This window comes from Hyperoodon ampullatus (assembly GCF_949752795.1).
Source record: "Hyperoodon ampullatus genome assembly, chromosome: 4".
Lineage (NCBI taxonomy): Eukaryota > Metazoa > Chordata > Mammalia > Artiodactyla > Ziphiidae > Hyperoodon > Hyperoodon ampullatus.
In genome coordinates, this window is record NC_136917.1 from 133,844,403 (window position 1) to 133,862,268 (window position 17,866).

General features: G+C 42.0%; 1 protein-coding gene across 1 annotated transcript in view; it reads left to right on the top strand.

Annotated features, from left to right (window-relative positions):
- Positions 1-15,995, top strand: part of LOC307051301 (chondroitin sulfate proteoglycan 4-like) — a gene marked incomplete at both ends in the record, with an annotated part of 65,944 nt that extends 49,949 nt beyond the window's left edge. The window contains 5 exon segments of the mRNA XM_079701609.1: positions 12,930-13,037; positions 13,041-13,086; positions 13,950-15,380; positions 15,383-15,562; positions 15,565-15,995. Coding sequence (XP_079557735.1) covers positions 12,930-13,037; positions 13,041-13,086; positions 13,950-15,380; positions 15,383-15,562; positions 15,565-15,995 — 2,196 coding nt within the window.
- Positions 15,996-17,866: the final 1,871 nt, after the last annotated feature.

A 17,866-nucleotide genomic window follows, 5' to 3' on the forward strand; every position in this document is an offset into this window, starting at 1 on the left:
AGAGAGGAGTGTGTTCTCCTCCTCGAGTGGACCAGGAAAGCAGCCCTTCTCACCACACACAGCCCTTTCCTCTCCAAAGCATGCCGTGCCAGCGGCCTGGCCCAGTGCTTTCACTCAGGGGACAGAGGAGAGCGCCTTTTGTGGTATACGAGGCATCAGACTGTGTATCAGGCCGTTTATGCAAGTGCACTCCTGGATGTGACAATTCCTGTCTCCCCAAAGCAGCGTCTAAGATATGTTTCGAGTCTGTAGGAATTCAGCACGGCAGCCCACGCTCTCTGCCTTTGGTGTGTGAGTGTGGAGAGAGAATATAATTTAGGAATTGGGCGCCCTGTTGCTGCTGTTTGATCCACTGCTGACCATGGATGACTGAGGACAGTGCCTTGGCCTCTAAGGTCGGAAGATCTGGATTAACTCTGTGAGTTATGGCAAATGACATATCTTTTAATCCTCAGTTTCCTCATCTGTAAAAGGGGGAAAATAGTAGTAATGACAACTGAAATCGTTTTGAACATTCCGCATGTCCCAGGCGCCATTCTAAGCTTTGTTCTATACCACTCATTATGTCACTTTACAGGCTTGGATCCTAAAGCACAGGGAAGTTAAGCGACTCACCCGCCGCTACACAGCTGAGAAGTGGCAGAGTCAGGATTTGAACTCAGGGTCTCGACTACTTTCCTCTTGGCCGTAATGAATTAACAGAGAAAGTGAATACAAAACGTTTAGCACACAGCCCCACATGTAGCAGATGCTAAATAAATAGTAGCTAAGGCTGCTGTGATTATCTTTTTGCCCTTGAAAATGTGAGAAGTTCCTTTCCTCTCATAGTAGCCAAAGGACTAGTTTCACGGGGCAGGCAATTTTCTGGGACACTGGAATTGGCTGCTGTGTTTACCCTAATGTGCTGCAGTGATTTTATGAATGGAAATGAGGTCATTAGAAGAAAATGACATTTACTTCACCCTGTAACCTGCTTACTGTTTCCCTTTTGTTGGAGAGTCCCTGGCGTTCTGGAATACATTTCCTTGAGTGATGAGGAGAGGAGGTGGCTGAGGAAAATGTCAGGTGGCCTCGTGCCTGGATTCAGCAGTACTTCATCCTGGGGCCGAGCACAGGCTGGAGACACAATGAGGCCTGGGGCTGGGGCAGCTCCAAATATCCCACCCCAGAGGGTCAGAGCAAGGAAGACCCAGTGACAGGACGGCTCACCAGAGCAGCTGAGAGCTGCTGTACAAAGTTGAGGTGCTTTTGCAGGATACGTTTGGCTAAATTTCTAAACTTCTATGAATAAATTTCATTGAAATACCCTGTCTTTCCCTTCCACTTCCATAGTCATGAAGAACATCAGTCATGTGGGGAGAGGAGAAAGTGCAGAGGAAACTCTGCAAGGATATAAACGCAAATGCTAACTCTGGCTCTTTTAGTGTGTGTGGTTTTTTGAGTACCAACATATCACACGCTTATTGTAAAAATAAAATTAGAAAACAGTAAAGCAGAAAATTCATTTTGAAAAAGACTAGGGCATCATCCATAAATTCAGTACAATTGGTGTTCACCTGAAGGCATTCCAATTCCGTTTAGCTTGTGTGTTCAGAAGGCACATTTTAATTTGTGACTTGGGAAGAAGAAGAAACTTATTATCTCCCTGACTTTCCTCTTTTCAGGTCCTGTCTCCTTCTTCACATGCAAATGGAATGTGAATCTTTTCCTAAAATCTGCAGTTTTATGGCCTGTGTCAAACAGGACCTTGATCAAACTCTCAGCCATTTTATGATGGCTCAGTTTCCTCCCCAGCAGCTCCAGAACATTTGGGGAAGTAAAAGAAAGGGTGGGACAGGTTTTGGAGGCAGTGAAGATGATGAAGACATTTTTTCTGAAATTACTTACCAAGGACATTTATTGAACACATATTATGTGCTTTGACTAGTCCTCTTTAGTCTAGTTGGTGAGAAGAGATATTAACAGAGGAAACAATTTTCATTGTAAAAGGTGCTCAGAGCTGTTCAGCCATGCTCATGTAATCAAATGGCTTCAATTGCTTTTTAGCTTTCTAGATCAGTTTTTCTAATTTCAAGAGTCAGTTCCAGCCCATAACGTGCTAAGTGTCCAAGGGGGAGAGTGCTTGAGGCACCTGATGGTTGAGTCCTTTTTCATACCTGTACCTTAAAGGACTAAAGTCTTTCCAGCTCTCTACCACCCTCAGCTGGGGGAGGCAAAAACATCATACCATTTGCACATAAAACCTACACCCTTTTTTGCTTTTGATGGATAAACAAAAATGACCATTTTTTTGTTTTTGTTTTTTTCCGCTATAGCTGTTTTCATATTTAATCATAATTATTTTTCTTATTGAAGTATAGTTGATTTACAGCATTGCACCAATCTCTGCTGTACAGCAAAGTGACTCAGTTGTACACATATATACATTCTTTTTTATATTCTTTTCCATTATGATTTATCACAGAATATTCAATATAGTTCCCTGTGCTATACATTAGGATCTTGTTTATCTGTTCTAAATGTAATAGTTTGCATCTACCAACCCCAAACTCCCAGTCCATCCTTCTCCCTCCCCCACTTCCCCTTGGCAACCACAAGTCTTTTCTGTCTGCCTATGAGTCTGCTTCTGTCAAAAATGACCATTTTAATCAGTGGCTCTGGATGGTTGTAGCTTGTGAAAGAAATCTAGATGTTCTCCACTATGCTTAATAGCATCCTTTAGCAAAGTAATTGTGGGGAAAACATTTGTTATGTTATAGCTCAAAATACTTTCTTATCCTGGAATAAATTCATGATTTTCAAACCATACCATATCAACCTACCAAGATAAACACGTAACATCTTGTTTTTCACCATAATATTACATCTGCCTAAAAGGGAAAAAGCTAAACCACAAAAACTTGTGCTGAAAATCTTATATCCTGAAGAATTAAACATACAAATACACAGAGAAGGTGAATCATCAAATTTTAAAATGAAATGAAAGCTTTTTACAAATTTAGAGAAATTATTGTTCATTTCAAAGAATGTATGAACAAAGCACATACATTGAATTCTCTAAAGCACTAATCTCTTCCTTGTAGAGCACAAGACTAATTGAGTGATTTTCATATCAGCACTTGTTTAGATAATTTAGAATCATTAAAAAGCAAAGTGTTCTGGTTTTGAGGTTTATGACGCCTGGCCTTTTTGCTTTTCCATAAAGCCAGTAATTGCATTTTAGCCATTGTGCTGTTGTGGGTAGATCATCCATCTTCGTCTCTGCCTGCTGCTGCAACACAGATATAGGTTTCCAGGGTCACATTTAGAAAATAATATAATCGACTCTGGGTTATGAATTTTGTCTAATTACCTCCTCTTCTAGACTCTGAAGACAACACGTACATTTTAAGAAATTGCAAACACATTTCCCATAGGACAGAAGCTGATTTATTACAACTTAATGGAGAGTGCAATGGGATCACTAAACTTTGGCCCTTTACTTTGCTGAACAGAGAAGGACACGTTTCTTTGTGTTAGTGATCACTTCTGCCCCACGTCCCCGCTTTCTTGGGGTCTCTTCAGTGACAAGCTCAATGGCAACTACACTCAGTAGTCATTTTGAACATTTTCCACTAGGTTTGTGTTTTGGCAGTTTTGTTTTGGCCCTTACGGTTCACTGAATTATGTGCTAGCATATTTCTCCATGTGTAGAAATTATTGTATTGCACTGTCACTTAGTCACCTATTCATTGTTCAGACAAAATTGGCTGATGTGTCCTAGTCCAATGGCTTTGAATACCCAACAATGTTTCTTTCTCTTAAACTGTTGGCTCTTTCTTTGAAAAAGCAGATAGAACCAAATCCCATTTCAGTGAGTGTGGTTTATCCTTGCTCCTTGTAGTAATTTCCTAAGGCTGCTGTAATAAATTACCACAAACTTGGTGGCTTAAAACAGCAGCAATTTACTATCTCACGGTTCTGGAGGCCAGAAGTTGGAACTCCATTTCACTGGGCTGAAATCAAGGTGTCAGCAGGGCCATGCTCCCTCTGGAGGCTCTAGGGGAGAACTCCTTCTTCCTTCTTCCCTCTTCCAGCTTTTGGTAGCTGCCAGCATTTCCTGGCATGTGGCCCCATCATGCCAATGTCTGCCTCCATGGTCACGTCGCCTTCTCCTTTTCTGTCTGTATCGTGTATCTCTCTGCCTCCCTCTTGTAAGGATGTATGTGATTGCAGTCAGGGCCCACCTGGATAATCCAGGATACTCTTCCAATCTTAGGAACCTTAACTTAATCACATCTGCAAAGTCTTTGGCATGTAAGGTAACATTCACAGGTTCAAGGGATTCAGACCTGATATCTTTGGTGGACATTTTTAGCCTACTACATTCATATATAACAAAAGCAAGGTGTCCCATATGCTTTTATAATGAATCACCTCTTAAATGATCTCACTTGGTAGTTTTTTAAAAGCTCCATGCTTGTAATGGTATAAGGCCTATGAGAATCTATATCTACTTTCATATAAATGTGGATTTGGACCTCTCTGCCAGGTAGGGCTGTAGGTGGATATATTGCTAGGCTCCTTGAAAAGCTTTTTGTTCTAATATTTTTATGCAGAGACTGACCCAGTATGGAGGGGCATGGATAATTATTTGGACCTGGTTTTCAATTGCCCATTTCTAGCTGGAGATTTCCAGATATCACCATTTAGGAACTTAAGTTTCCTAAAATGCCTCTTCTATCCATTTCCACTAAGGGGAATTATTCCTGGGACTTACCCCAGTCCCATTGTGTTTAGCCTGATACCTGGGCACCCTCTAATCTGTGGTTTGCTGGACTGCCCCGGACTTCTAACCTCTTCTGGGAACCTTGAACTCTCCAGGCCCGGCTGCTCTCTGCAAACATGATGGTACCAGTCCTCGTGGAAACAAGAAAGGGCACATAGAAAGGAGTCATTTCTCTGAGCTCATCATTCAGGAGCACAGGAGCTTGTTGCTTTCCAAACCTTAGCCTTTAGGACTTTTCGGTTAACCTACACGGAACCTCAGAGACTTTATCTTTTTGAACTGTTTGGCTTTTTGAACTGTCTCCTTTCCCCATGATTATCTGCCCAAGATAGAGATTTTTTTGGCCAGCTCTCTTTCCCTTGCTCCTTCTGGCCAATTATTGTCCTGCTAGAGACTTTGGCCCTTTGGCAAAGCCATCATGTGGAGAATCAAGCGAGTGGACTGCGTGCTCCCTCCCTTTTCACCCAGTTGAAAATTCATATTGAAAAAGACTAGGGCATCATCCATAAATTCAGTACAATTGGTGTTCACCCAGTTGACTCTAAGATAATTTGGTTACTCTCTTCTCCAGTGGGAGTTTCAAAGCTGTGATTGACTTTTAGGCCCCGCTCTGGTATAGATCAGTGTAAAGGACTCATGTTCTGGTTTTCTTATCAGGATTATGGAGGGCTATATTTAGAAAGACCCCTGGAATGAAGATATAATCCAGAGCTTTCTAGCCCTGGCTTTTGGCCAAGCTTGACAAGTTTATTCTCCAACACTCAGTTCTGACCACATGTACTTTTAGACAGGAATTGTCCTCAGCCTGGAGCCAGGTGGAAACTCCTTTCCCCTCATTCCTACCCTCTTTCCCTCAATGTCCTGTGAGAAAGTCTACCTGATCTACAATGGCAGTTGTGAAGAACTGGAATACAACCTTCCCTTAACTTGCCATTTGTAATAGATACAATATGTGGAGCTATTTCTTTGGATCCTTAAAAGCTCTGGCCAATAGTGACTGTGGCCTAGACAGGCCAGACTACAATGGCATTTGTCTGCCCTAGTCATACCTACCAACTGACTTTCCCCATTACTAGACTCCTTGGGGTTGGAGAGCATGTCTTGTGAATTTCTGGTCAACCACAGTCTCACTGAGCTTTCCACACATAGGTACAGTGCAGTGGAAAAAGTATGAACTCTGGAGTCACACAGGACTAGATTAAAAACTGGGTTCTTGCACCTATTGGCTAGAGTGAATTATTTAAATTTTCTGAGCCTCAGGTTTTTTTAAAATATGTCAATGGACACAACGATTCTTGCCTAAAACAAAATTAAATAAAATGAGTTACATAATGTGCCTAGCAGAGTGCCTGGCATATTATTTAGGGCACAATTAAAGTTAGGTATTGTCAGTGTGTTTTTGTTAAACAAATGGGTAAGAAATGTCTTGGATTGCCTTATTTCTACTGCTTCATGATGTAAATGTATACTTTATAATTAAATTTTGTAAAGTACTTTTCAAGTAGTTTATTTATTCATTAAACAAATATTTATTGAAATGCCAAACGTAGAATGGTGAACTAATACTCATTTACAAAGCAACTGGAAGTAAGCTTCTGAACTATGTGCCAGGATTCCAGCCTACAAATTCCTTTGTTTTACGGGAAAATATTTATTTTATTAGGCATATTTTAGAACTTTCTGATTGCTTAATATTCTCATGCCATGATTCACTATAAAAATGAGTATAGCTTTCCAACTGTAAGGAATTGGTTAGTGAGGACTTAGATCCTTTCTTGAAAGACGTAGAAATGCCCAAGGCCTGCCATTTTGAACATTGATATGGCAACAGACCAATTAGGTCAAATGCATATCTACAAGTGAGATATTATTCTATATTTTAGTGCATAAATGGAGGCTCAATGAGATTAAATGACTTGCATAAAAGCCACAGAGCTGGCAGTTGGTAGCATTTGTATTTGACTTTAGGTCTGATCAATCCAAGGTTCAAATTCTACTACACTCCTATACTTAGATTTTTATATTAATGAATGTCCTTTTCCTTCTTGGAGGAAGAACGGTAGTAATTCAAGCAGTTGGAGCCAAAATGGCCCCAGTAATGAGCGCTAAAGAAAGAGCTCTTGGGCTTCCCTGGTGGCGCAGTGGTTGAGAGTCCGCCTGCCGATGCAGGGGAAACGGGTTCGTGCCCCGGTCTGGGAAGATCCCACATGCCGCGGAGCGGCTGGGCCCGTGAGCCATGGCCGCTGGGCCTGTGCGTCCGGAGCCTGTGCGTCCGGAGCCTGTGCTCCGCAACGGGAGAGGCCACAACAGTGAGAGGCCCACATACCACAAAAAAAAAAAAAAAAAAAAAAAAAAAAAAAAAAGAAAGAGCTCTTATCTACAAGTCTGAAGATCTGGCTTCTGGACCCATCTCTGCTCCCAGCTAACCCTGCCACTGGGGGGAGGGAGAGGAATTGAAACCGAGAAGGACCCTTGGGGACCCTGGGCACAGAAGCCTTTTTTGCCCCCTGTTTCTTGTAAGCAAGACTCCAGCCTCCATGACCTTCCCTGAGTTCCAAAGGGCAGATTCGAACAATTGCTAATCAGGGGAGTAGCAGCTAAGAAACCACCTGAGGCCAGATTAAAGGGACCAGAGAAGCTCATCCAGATTAGGAGACCACCTGAGACAAGATTAAGGCATCACAGGCCCTGCACACACCCTAATCCTGTCAGCAACCCCATGCTTGAACTACTGCTATAAAACTCTTCATCAAATCCTCCCAGGTTGGGACACACTGTTTTTGAGGGCAGGAGCCCACTGGGTCCCCCTTTGCCTGGCAAAGCAGTAAAGCTATTCTTTTCTGCTTCACCCAAAACTCTGTCTCTGAGATTCATTTCGGCACCAGTGCAGAGAGGCTGAGCTTTCAGCATCAGAATGACCTGGAATCCCAACTTCTCTGAGCATCTCAGTAGCCTCTCAGCTGTAAACTTTGACCCATCACACAAAAGTCAATAGGGTCCCTGGCCATCTGAGAGCCAAATATGTCTCTTTAGCCTCAGACAAATGTTTTTCTTTGTGGTTCTATAGGAATCAAGGGATGATCCAAGGGATGTTATCATATTATCCCTTCTAGTAAAAGCACTACTCTGAGAAGGTCTAGGACTTGGAACCACATATCCACCCATTCATAAGTCAGGTAGGAATACAGCCTCATTAAAGTCCTAGAGAAATGGACTAAGCTGGAGGTGGTGAGGGGTGGACCATATTGGGATAGGCAGTAACCACTTCTTGATTTCATAGTGCCCAAGGCATTTGTGGGTTCCTTCTCCCATTCTGCATGTACTGAGTCATCAGAGAAAAGGGACTATTGGTCCATTCTTGAAGTTGGTATAGTAAAACACCATGGGATTTACTTTTTAAAATTATTTTAACTTTTTATTTTGAAATAATTTCAGACTCAGAACAGTCGCAAAAGAATACAAAAAATTCTCTTATACTCTTCATCCATATTCACCAAATTTTAGCGTTTACTGCCTTTTATCTACCTTAGCTTTATCATTCTCCCTACACACACACACACAACTTGAAATTTTGAGAGCCAGTTGCAAACATGATGCCCCCTTACTACTGTATTTAGTAATATATTTATTTACCTCTATATTTAGTACATTTATATTTAGCTCTGTATAGTTCCTAAAAACAAGGGGCCATTCTGTTATATAACCACAGTATAATTTTCAGAAGCATGAAATTAACACTGATACAATGCTATTTTATAATCTATAGACCTTAGTCAAATTTCACAAGTTGTTTCAGTGAATGTCCTCTATAGCACAGGAAAAACCCATAGCATAAACCATAGCATTTAGTTCTCAGGAGCCTTTTGTCTCTTTTAATCTGGATCCATTCCGCAGTCCTGTTGACTTTTGTGACACTGAAGAGAACAGGCCAGTTTACTGAAGAGAACAGGCCAGTGATTTGTAGGAAGTCTCTCAGTTTGGTTTTATCTGATGTTTCCTCATAATTCACGTTATGCATTTGGGGCGGGAAAGCCATGAGAGAGGCTGGGTTCTTCCCAGAGCTTCCTGTCAGGAGGCACTGGTGCTCGCTTTGCCCTGTCACTGATGGTGATTTCTTTCATCAGTTGGTCAACTGCTGTCCTTTAGGTTTCTCCACTGTGAAGGTTGTATTTTCCCCTTTGAATTCTATAAGAATCTGTGAGGAGATACTTTAGAACTATCTAAATATCCTGTTTCTCATCACAATTTAGCTCACTAGTTTTAGCAGCCATTTTAGGATTCTTGCCTGAGGCATTTATTACTAGTTGGTTGCCAAATGGTGATTTTTCTAATTTTCTGTTTTTCATTCTACATTGGAATTCTGCACCATTGAATTGCTAATGACATTCCAGAAAGACTCTGTAAAAGAGAAAATATCTGAGCTAATCTAAATCCATAGGAAATAAAAACACCCCCTCCCCTCTCCTTAGTCCCAGAGCCCAGGTATTCTGCTGAGTGGCTTATCTGTCTATATTTAACACAGTGGAAATACGCAGAGCTGTTGGAAGTTGTTGCTAAGGCTGCCTTCTATTTAAGGTAACAAATAATTCCTAATCTTCTCTGAGAACCTATACTTTTTTCCCATAAAGTCTTGGTCTTATTATTTTCCCTTTCCTGGACCTCTCCCAGTACACACACACACACACACACACACACACACACACACACACACACACACACACACACACACACACACACCACCCCCACCACCCCCCACCCCCATAAAACCTGACTCTTAAAGCTGGTGAAGTTAAAGCTGTTTTCTAAACATTAGAGACTCTACTCACCTCAAACCTCTTTCAGGGCATGACTGGCAAGTTGACATTCCAAAGGCGCCCTTACTCCCTTTGACTTCTAGCTCAGCACTTTCAGTTACCTGCTATCTGGTCTTTAAGCTCAGACGCTCAAGGTGAATCTAATTCATTTCTCTCTCACACTCTCCCATGTAAAATAAGTCACTTTGTTTTCCACAATTTCTCACTCTTAAAATGACTTTTCGAAAATAGAACCTAAAACAGACCTCTCCTCCACTAGGCTCCTGAAATACAAAACTATGTTTAAGACTCTCCCCCAGTTACTTCCTTCAGAAGATTTCTGACCTTCCACCACTCTTCCCATCTATGAGAACCATTCTTTCCCTGGGACAATCATTCTCCTTACAGTAGATATCAGAAGACCTTAGATTATTCTAATAACTTGTTATATTTTTTTAGGGAAGCTAATTTTCACTTAACACCAAAGGAGCAATGGGCACCAATGACCTGCATCCAAGAAAATCTTCCCTCCTGGTTAATAGACTCTGTTATTTTAATATTAAGAAACTGGGTCTCTTTTGCCTTATAATATTATGACTCTTAAGCATAATGGGAACCTTTAAGGAACCATCCTCTGGTCTGAAATCCATGGCACAGTCACCCGCTTCCTGGAGGAGGAATATATTTATGATTGATCTTTTGTCATAAATCTTAAGCTAGGAATAGAAATGGTAGATTTACTAAATAAAACTGACTTTATTCCCCAGGAGTTTCTGGGGAATTAAGTTACTAGTTAGTACCAGAAATTACTATCTTTGGAGAAACTCCAATTTCTCACGAGTGACCTTGCTTTTTCTATTAGGAAATATTGAGAGATGATATATTCTTCTCCCTACTTAAAATCCCCAAGTGACAGCACTTCCTTGCTTTATCCTTGAATAGGATAAGAAACAAAAAATCTCCTCAACAACAGTTTTGGCCACTCTAGGAACATAGATCTTTTCTTCCATGAAACTCACTAGTCAAAAGCCTTTCTGGTTCTAGATACATCCACTGTAACAAGCAGAGAGTCAGAGTAATGCATCACCAAACCTCTGTTAATTAATACAGTACAGTCATCGCTACATATATGCAGGAGATTGGTTCCAGGACAACCGCCCCCTCCTCCCCCACTGCCATGGGTACCAATATCCGAGGATGCTGAAGTCCTGTATGTAAAATGGAATAGTATTTGCATATAGCCTACACACATCCTTCTGTATACTTTAAATCATTTCTAGATTACTTACAATATCTAATACAATATAAACGCTATGTAAATCCTTACCAGCATGTGGCAAATTCCAGTTTTGCTTTTTGGAACTTTATGGAATTTTTTTTCCAAATATTTTTGATCCACGGTCGGTTGAATCTGTGGATAAGGAACCTGTGGATATGAAGGGCCACATTTCTGATACTGGCTGATGAAACAAACTCAACTTCTCTCTAAATTATGTGATAATTTATCCTCGGCACATTTGACGTGGACACTCAAGTATTTCGGCAGAACCTACCTGTACGTTCAGATATTATAACAGAGAGCAGGTCAGAAAAAGATGTGACCTATAGGATTAAGGGTCGAATATTTTCTCTCTAGCCTTCCCTTCTGTGGTTGCAGTTTTAGAACATTCAATCACTGCTGTTGAGGGACTGCCCACATGGTATCTGGACAACACAACACTGGGTAGAACCCATCTCCATCCGATGAGATAAAAAGGACATTGATAGGCCACAGGCACTAGGGACTTGGATTACATCTTGAAAAATATCTTAAGCCAGGTGGGGCAGTTTGAAAATCAATGAAAATAATACTTGCAGTGGAATGAAATACATCATATATTAAAATTCATGAGTTGATGATTCTTAAACAAACAAAGAGAACAATGTTTGGAGATTGGAGCCAGGGGACTCATCTTCTGAAAAATGATATATAAAGGGAAAAAATCAAACACTTATCCTGTCTTTCCTGCATGTACTGTGCAACCAAATAGCTGATAAGGGAAAGTTCTTTATAAATAGAAGAATTACAGATAAGAATGAAGAAGGAATGATAAGATAAATAATATCAGTGTTTTGCCACTGCAAAAATAATGAGTTTAGGCAATTGTATCAATGAGTATGTAAAACTATTAGTTGATAGGCTTATGGGGAACTTTAAGATAGTTGGATCAATCTGGCAGCACTTGAAGCCACTTATCAATTGTAACACATCCAAAAGAGAAGCAGCCCAGCATTATTTTGCCTTGCAATGCAATGCAAGAGGAAATATACAATACAACATGTAAAACATTCTTACCAAAAAATTGAACCTGATTCTTGTTAAGCCTCTAGATTTAACCGGTGGTATATAGGAAATACAGGGACCAGAGGAACATGCTAAACAACGCCATATGGATGCAATCAGCAAAATCCAGAATGTAGGAAACTCAAAAGACAAATAACCCAAGTTCTTCAGCAAATAAAGTAGAAGAAAAAAAGTAAAGAAAGGGAACCTATAGATTAAAAGAAACCAATGAGAAGTACCAAACAAATGTGAGGTGTGGATTTAGGATCCTGACTCAAAGCAACTATGTTAAAAAAAAAAAAAAAAAAAGACATGTACTAGACCACCAGAGATATTTGAACACTACACTAACTGAATATTTGAAAAAAGTCATCTTTTACTAATACTCAAGCATTTACAGATGAAATGATATGATGTCTGTGATTTGCTTCAAAATAATCTCTTGGGCAGAAACGTGGGTAGGAGTACATATGAAGCAAGATTGGTTGGAAGCTGGTAGTTGTGATGCTGACATGGAAGTGAAGGTTCATTATAAACTTTTTATAATGTATATATCTTAGGCATTAGTCATCTCAGAATCAATGTACTTTTCTTTCTCTGATAAGTAGATCATTTTGGTAATAGAATCACTTAGGTTTGACCAATAAGTTAGCACACTTTTTTTGCGGTACGCGGGCCTCTCACCGTTGTGGCCTCTCCCGTTGCGGAGCACAGGCTCCAGACGCGCAGGCCCAGCGGCCATGGCCCACGGGCCCAGCCGCTCCGCGGCACGCGGGATCCTCCCAGACCGGGGCACGATCCCATGTCCCCTGCATCGGCAGGCAGACTCTCAACCACTGCGCCACCAGGGAAGCCCCAGCACACTTTTAATGTTCCTGAATTTGCATGGAAATGTGCAGTAGTTTGAGGAGGGGTAGAGTAAACCCTGAAAAGACATGTATCTCCTCCAATTAGGATATACGTTAATTCTCGTATTAGCCCTCAAACCAGGGGCTGATTTTTCTTACTATCTGGCCAGGTGAGTGAGCCGCTGGTATGATACTAGCATGTAGACCACGAAAATACAGGCTGGACTGCAGAAGACTCTTTCATGTTCAGAGTGTCCTCCCCACCAGCAGCTCTAGGCCCTGAGGAGTTTCCTATAGCTATTTCATAGGAAATTAATGAACCTGGTCGGCAGAGTCATCTGCTCGCAAATACAGGTAATTCCACCATGATACGGTCAGTACCTTATCTCTAATTATTAAAGTAGGAACAGTTTGGAAATACATCTGTTCCTTTTTTTTTTTTTTTTTTTGCGGTACGCGGGCCTCTCACTGTTGTGGCCTCTCCCGTTGCGGAGCACAGGCTCCGGACGTGCAGGCTCAGCAGCCATGGCTCACGGGCCCAGCCGCTCCACGGCATGTGGGATCTTCCCGGACCGGGGCACGAACCCGTGTCTGCCTGGACTCTCAGCCACTGCACCACCAGGGAAGCCCCCATCTTTTCCTTTTTAATTGTCAATGCCAATGTATCCACCTTTGAAATAAAACCTATATGGCTATAAAAATTTGTTATTTCTTTATGTGTGCTCTTTCTCTGGGCCTCTGCTCTTTCCTCTCATATGCCTCAATAGTTGTAGTGGGGAAGGATGGCAAATTAGCTTTACAAAATTCTTATTTGTACCTCCAAATGGGGACTTCACCATGCCCATGACTGAACACTGTTGATGGAAAATGAAAATAACAAATAGGGCAAGTTCTTAAAAGGAAAGGGGGTATTGAAAGCTGCACCTGTTTCCATGGCAAGAGAAAGTGCAGTAGTAGGTAAGTTAGGAGATGAACACTTTATAAGTGAATCTCAAGGTTTTAAAACTCTCTTACGTGAAATGTTGACTTAATAGTGTGGGCGTGTGTATTTAAATTTTACTTTTTTCGTATGCCTTGGGTAGCAGTGCTAATTCAGATACCAAGGTGTTGTGAATTATCCACTAGGACAGGCAAATCTGAGGGAGAAAAAGCCTTACAGCTGTCATTTGAAAATTCTAACGAAACGTCACTTTGGTCTTTACGTTTGTTTTTAACAGGAGCTGTTGTCAAGGAAGGAGACAAAGTTCTCATTGGCCAATCTAAGTTGGATGCTTCCAACCTCTTATTTAAATTGCCCAAATCTCAGCGTTCTGCATATGAAATTTGGTTCCAAGTTACATCTCTTCCTCACCATGGAACTATCATGGTTGGAGAGAGGAATATTACCAAAAGCAAACCCAATTTCTCTCAGTATGTAATTAATAAACTTGGAATCACATACCTTCACGATGACTCTGAATCACTAGCTGATCGTTTTACCTTCGCCGTTTGGCCCAACCAAAAGAGCAAGTCCACCACTAAGCCAGAGGCTGACTTTCTTGAAGAGATGTTTAACATCACCATCACTCCTATAAATGACCAGGCACCAGAATTAAGGACAAAAGGGCTTCGGATGAAAGTTCTGCAGGGCAATAGGTTGGTTTTAGGACCTGAAAACCTAAAAGTGGAAGATCCAGACAGTCTTCCAGAGGAGATCAGATATATGATTATCCGTAATCCTAATAATGGCTTTTTGGCAATGGCTCACCATCCACACATACCTGTTCAGCATTTCACACAAGCCTACATTGGTAACTCTCAGGTGTGGTTCATACAAGATGGAAGCCCATTCTCTGGAGTGTTTTACTTTAGGGTGACCGATGGCCAGCACCGCCCACTCTACAAGCTCTTCCACCTGGATGTCATCCCCATCTCCATCACCCTCGTGAACCTCACTGACCTACTTCTCCCACAAGGCCAGACAACCGTTCCCATCACCAGTGCTCACCTGTCAGCAGTGACCAATGGGAGGAGCCCCCAAGTCACTTACAAGATAACATGGACCCTGCAACATGGGTATCTGCTCGTCGAAAACCAGGTGGTCATCAGCTTTGGACAGGAGGATCTGAATTCAGGAAAGCTCTCTTACCACATGACAGACCTCACTGCCTCAGAGGACCAGCTACGGTTCTTGCTGTTTACATCAGAAAGCAACCTGACAGGACAAACACCGCGCATCAGGGTGCAGCCTTTACTGCGGGTTATGTCAGATCTGACAATTGCCAACAGAGTGGCCCATCAGCTGAGAAGAAAGGACCTTGATGCTACTGAGCTTGCTAATGGGACTAACAGTGATCCCAAACTTGAAGTGACAGAACCCCCCGTCCATGGCAGACTTGTACGAAGAGTGGCCCAGGGCACTGCAATGGAAGACACGACTCTGTTCACTCAGAAGGATGTTGAACAAGGACTGTTGATGCTCGAGCCACATGCCAATCTAACTGGCACTTATAGGCTGAATGACTCCTTCACATTCCTGCTCAGGGCAGCCCACGTACAGCCAGCAACAGGTTGTCTCCCCTTCACCATAGTGCCACCTGACCCCTTTCTTTTGCAGACTTTTACCCCTGATGTTTCTTTCCTAGTCACTGCAGATAACCTTGTGACTTCAGGTCTCAGGAAAAGCTTGTGGTTTCCTCAGGACCTACAGCACAGACAGGAACTCTGGGGAAGCTGACCCAGACCAGATGGCAGGAAGCAGATCCCTGGGGACAACACAGTGGTGAAGAGCCCACTCTGGATGTCAAGGCCTCTCCTACCAGAGTCATTTGGCCACCAGATGCCACCAAAGCGAGCCCTGGGCACCCACCCAGCCCAGGGAGGGCAGTCTCCTTCCGATAATCATCATACCATTGGCAGTGGTGGTCTTCCTGCTAATAGTAACTGCAGTGGCCTTGTGTGTCTGGCTGCTGGGCCAGAAGATAGAAAAGGCAAAACCTCTTATTAAGCCCCAGATCAACCTAGAACCCACACCCCCAGGTCCTAGGCCGGAAAGGAGCATAGTTGTTCCCACTGTCACAGTGATGGCTCTTCTAAAAAGCTCCAACAGTCCTCCGGTCAGTCTTTTCAGGGCCCCACAATGTGAGCACATGGAAAAATCTTCAGTCATTGAGCCAGTGAAAAAATGTGCTCCTTGGGAGACATGGGTGAATCTGGATCCTGACATGGTCAAGCTCTGCCAACAAACCAACCCAACATTGAAGCACAATCAGTACTGGGTGTAGACTGAGGGTGCTTGTTCCTTACTGACCACCTGCTGTGTGTCAGATACTGGGATACAAAGACAAAGAAATGCTGGTTGGATCAACTGAGAAAAGCCCAGCCCTGCCATCCCTTGGTGTTCTGTTGTAGCTCCATGGTTATGTGTTGGCAGGTGTTTACTGTAACTTTTGTACAACACTCATGTTATGGGCTGTCCACAATGAGCTTTGTGTACCCTCTTCTGGACCTGATGCTCTGACTGTACGTAAGATTTTGCCACTATTTAAGCCCTTTACCAAGGTGTGACAGAACATGCTGGCCCGACTGCAGATTAACATGGGAGCTAGAATTAGTGGAGGAAGGCTTTGACTGTTTTTCACTGAGGATTCACTCTGACTGATTCAACGAGGAAGTACAAGAGCTGTTTCTGCAAGTAGGAGAGGTAATTTATCATATCAGTGAGTTTGTTTCTAGTGTTTTTCTGTAACGACTTTTCCTCCTTGGAGTATCTAGCTTTGACTTCTTAATGCAAGAAATGCCTTGGTGCTCCAGATAGTATGACAGTCTGGCCCCCTTTGCAAGTATTCATTGAATACATTGAGTTTCATCAAGAGGCTCTGTCTATTCTGATTTGTAACATCAAGCCTATAGTACAAATATTATTTGAAGCCCTAAAGAATAGGTTTAATGCTTTTGTGATACCTCAATTTGGCTTCACTTTACAATGAACTGAAATAATGGCAAATTTGTATTTGACTTGTCTAGTTGAGCCTACCATTGGCCGACCCAGCTTCAATTTCTGTAATTGTAAAATGGTGACATCAGTACTTCTATTAGTTAGGAATACTTTGGGTAGCAAATCACAAGACATCTGCCACGAGTGGGGTTTAGGTTGCAGATTGGCAAACTTGCTCTGTGCAGGACCATATAGTAAAAATATTTTAGGTTTTGTGGGACGCATATGGTTGCTTTTTAAAATTTTTTTAACAACCTTTTAAAAATGTAAAAACAATTCTTATTTCCTGAATGTGACCCACAGACCATAGTTTGCCAATCATTGGTTTAGCTAAGCAACAAAAGTGTTCAATTATTTCTACAAACAAGCAGCCTGAGGTAGACATTCCGAGGCTGGTTCAACAGTTCAAAGATGTCGTTGAGAACTGAAGCTCTTTTATTCTTTCTGCTTTACCTTCCTCAAGCTATTGGCATTTCATCCTTTTGTTTAGTTCCTTGTGATTGTGAGATGGCTGCTGAAGCTCCAAGCAATACAGTCCCACTCAAAGGCAGAAATCCTAGTGGGGGAAAAGGAGAGACTTTTTCTTAGAGAGAATCTTATTTATTATTATTTATTAATATTTTTTAAAGTCTTGAGGCCTTCCCAAATATTTCCCCACTTTTTCATCTCATTGTCTAGAACTGAGTAACATGATTCCCATCCTTTCACCAACCGTTGGCAAAGGGAAATGGGATTCGTGTGACTGACATCTCTTCTGGGGCTGGGAGAGGATTCTGCCAGGTCAGAGATCAATGAATCAGCCCACCATATAATTAGGGAAGGCTGGGAAATGGCAATTAGATAGGCAATGTGTAGGATCTACTCTTCAAGTATGGAAACACTTGGGAAATTATTTAATCTTTCAAATTGGCATCTACTTTAATATCTCCTTTTCATATTTTAATGATTTTCTTAAAGCCAGTGTTTCTAGCGTGGGGGGAGGAACTTCCCCCTAAGGGGCATTTGGCAATGTCAGGAGACATTTTTGGATTTCACAGCTGGTGCTGCTGGCATCTAATGAGTACAGGCCAAGGATGCTGCTAAATATCCGGCACTGTACAAGACAGCCCCCATGGCAAAGAATTACCTGGCCCAAAATGTCAATAATGCTAAGGTTGA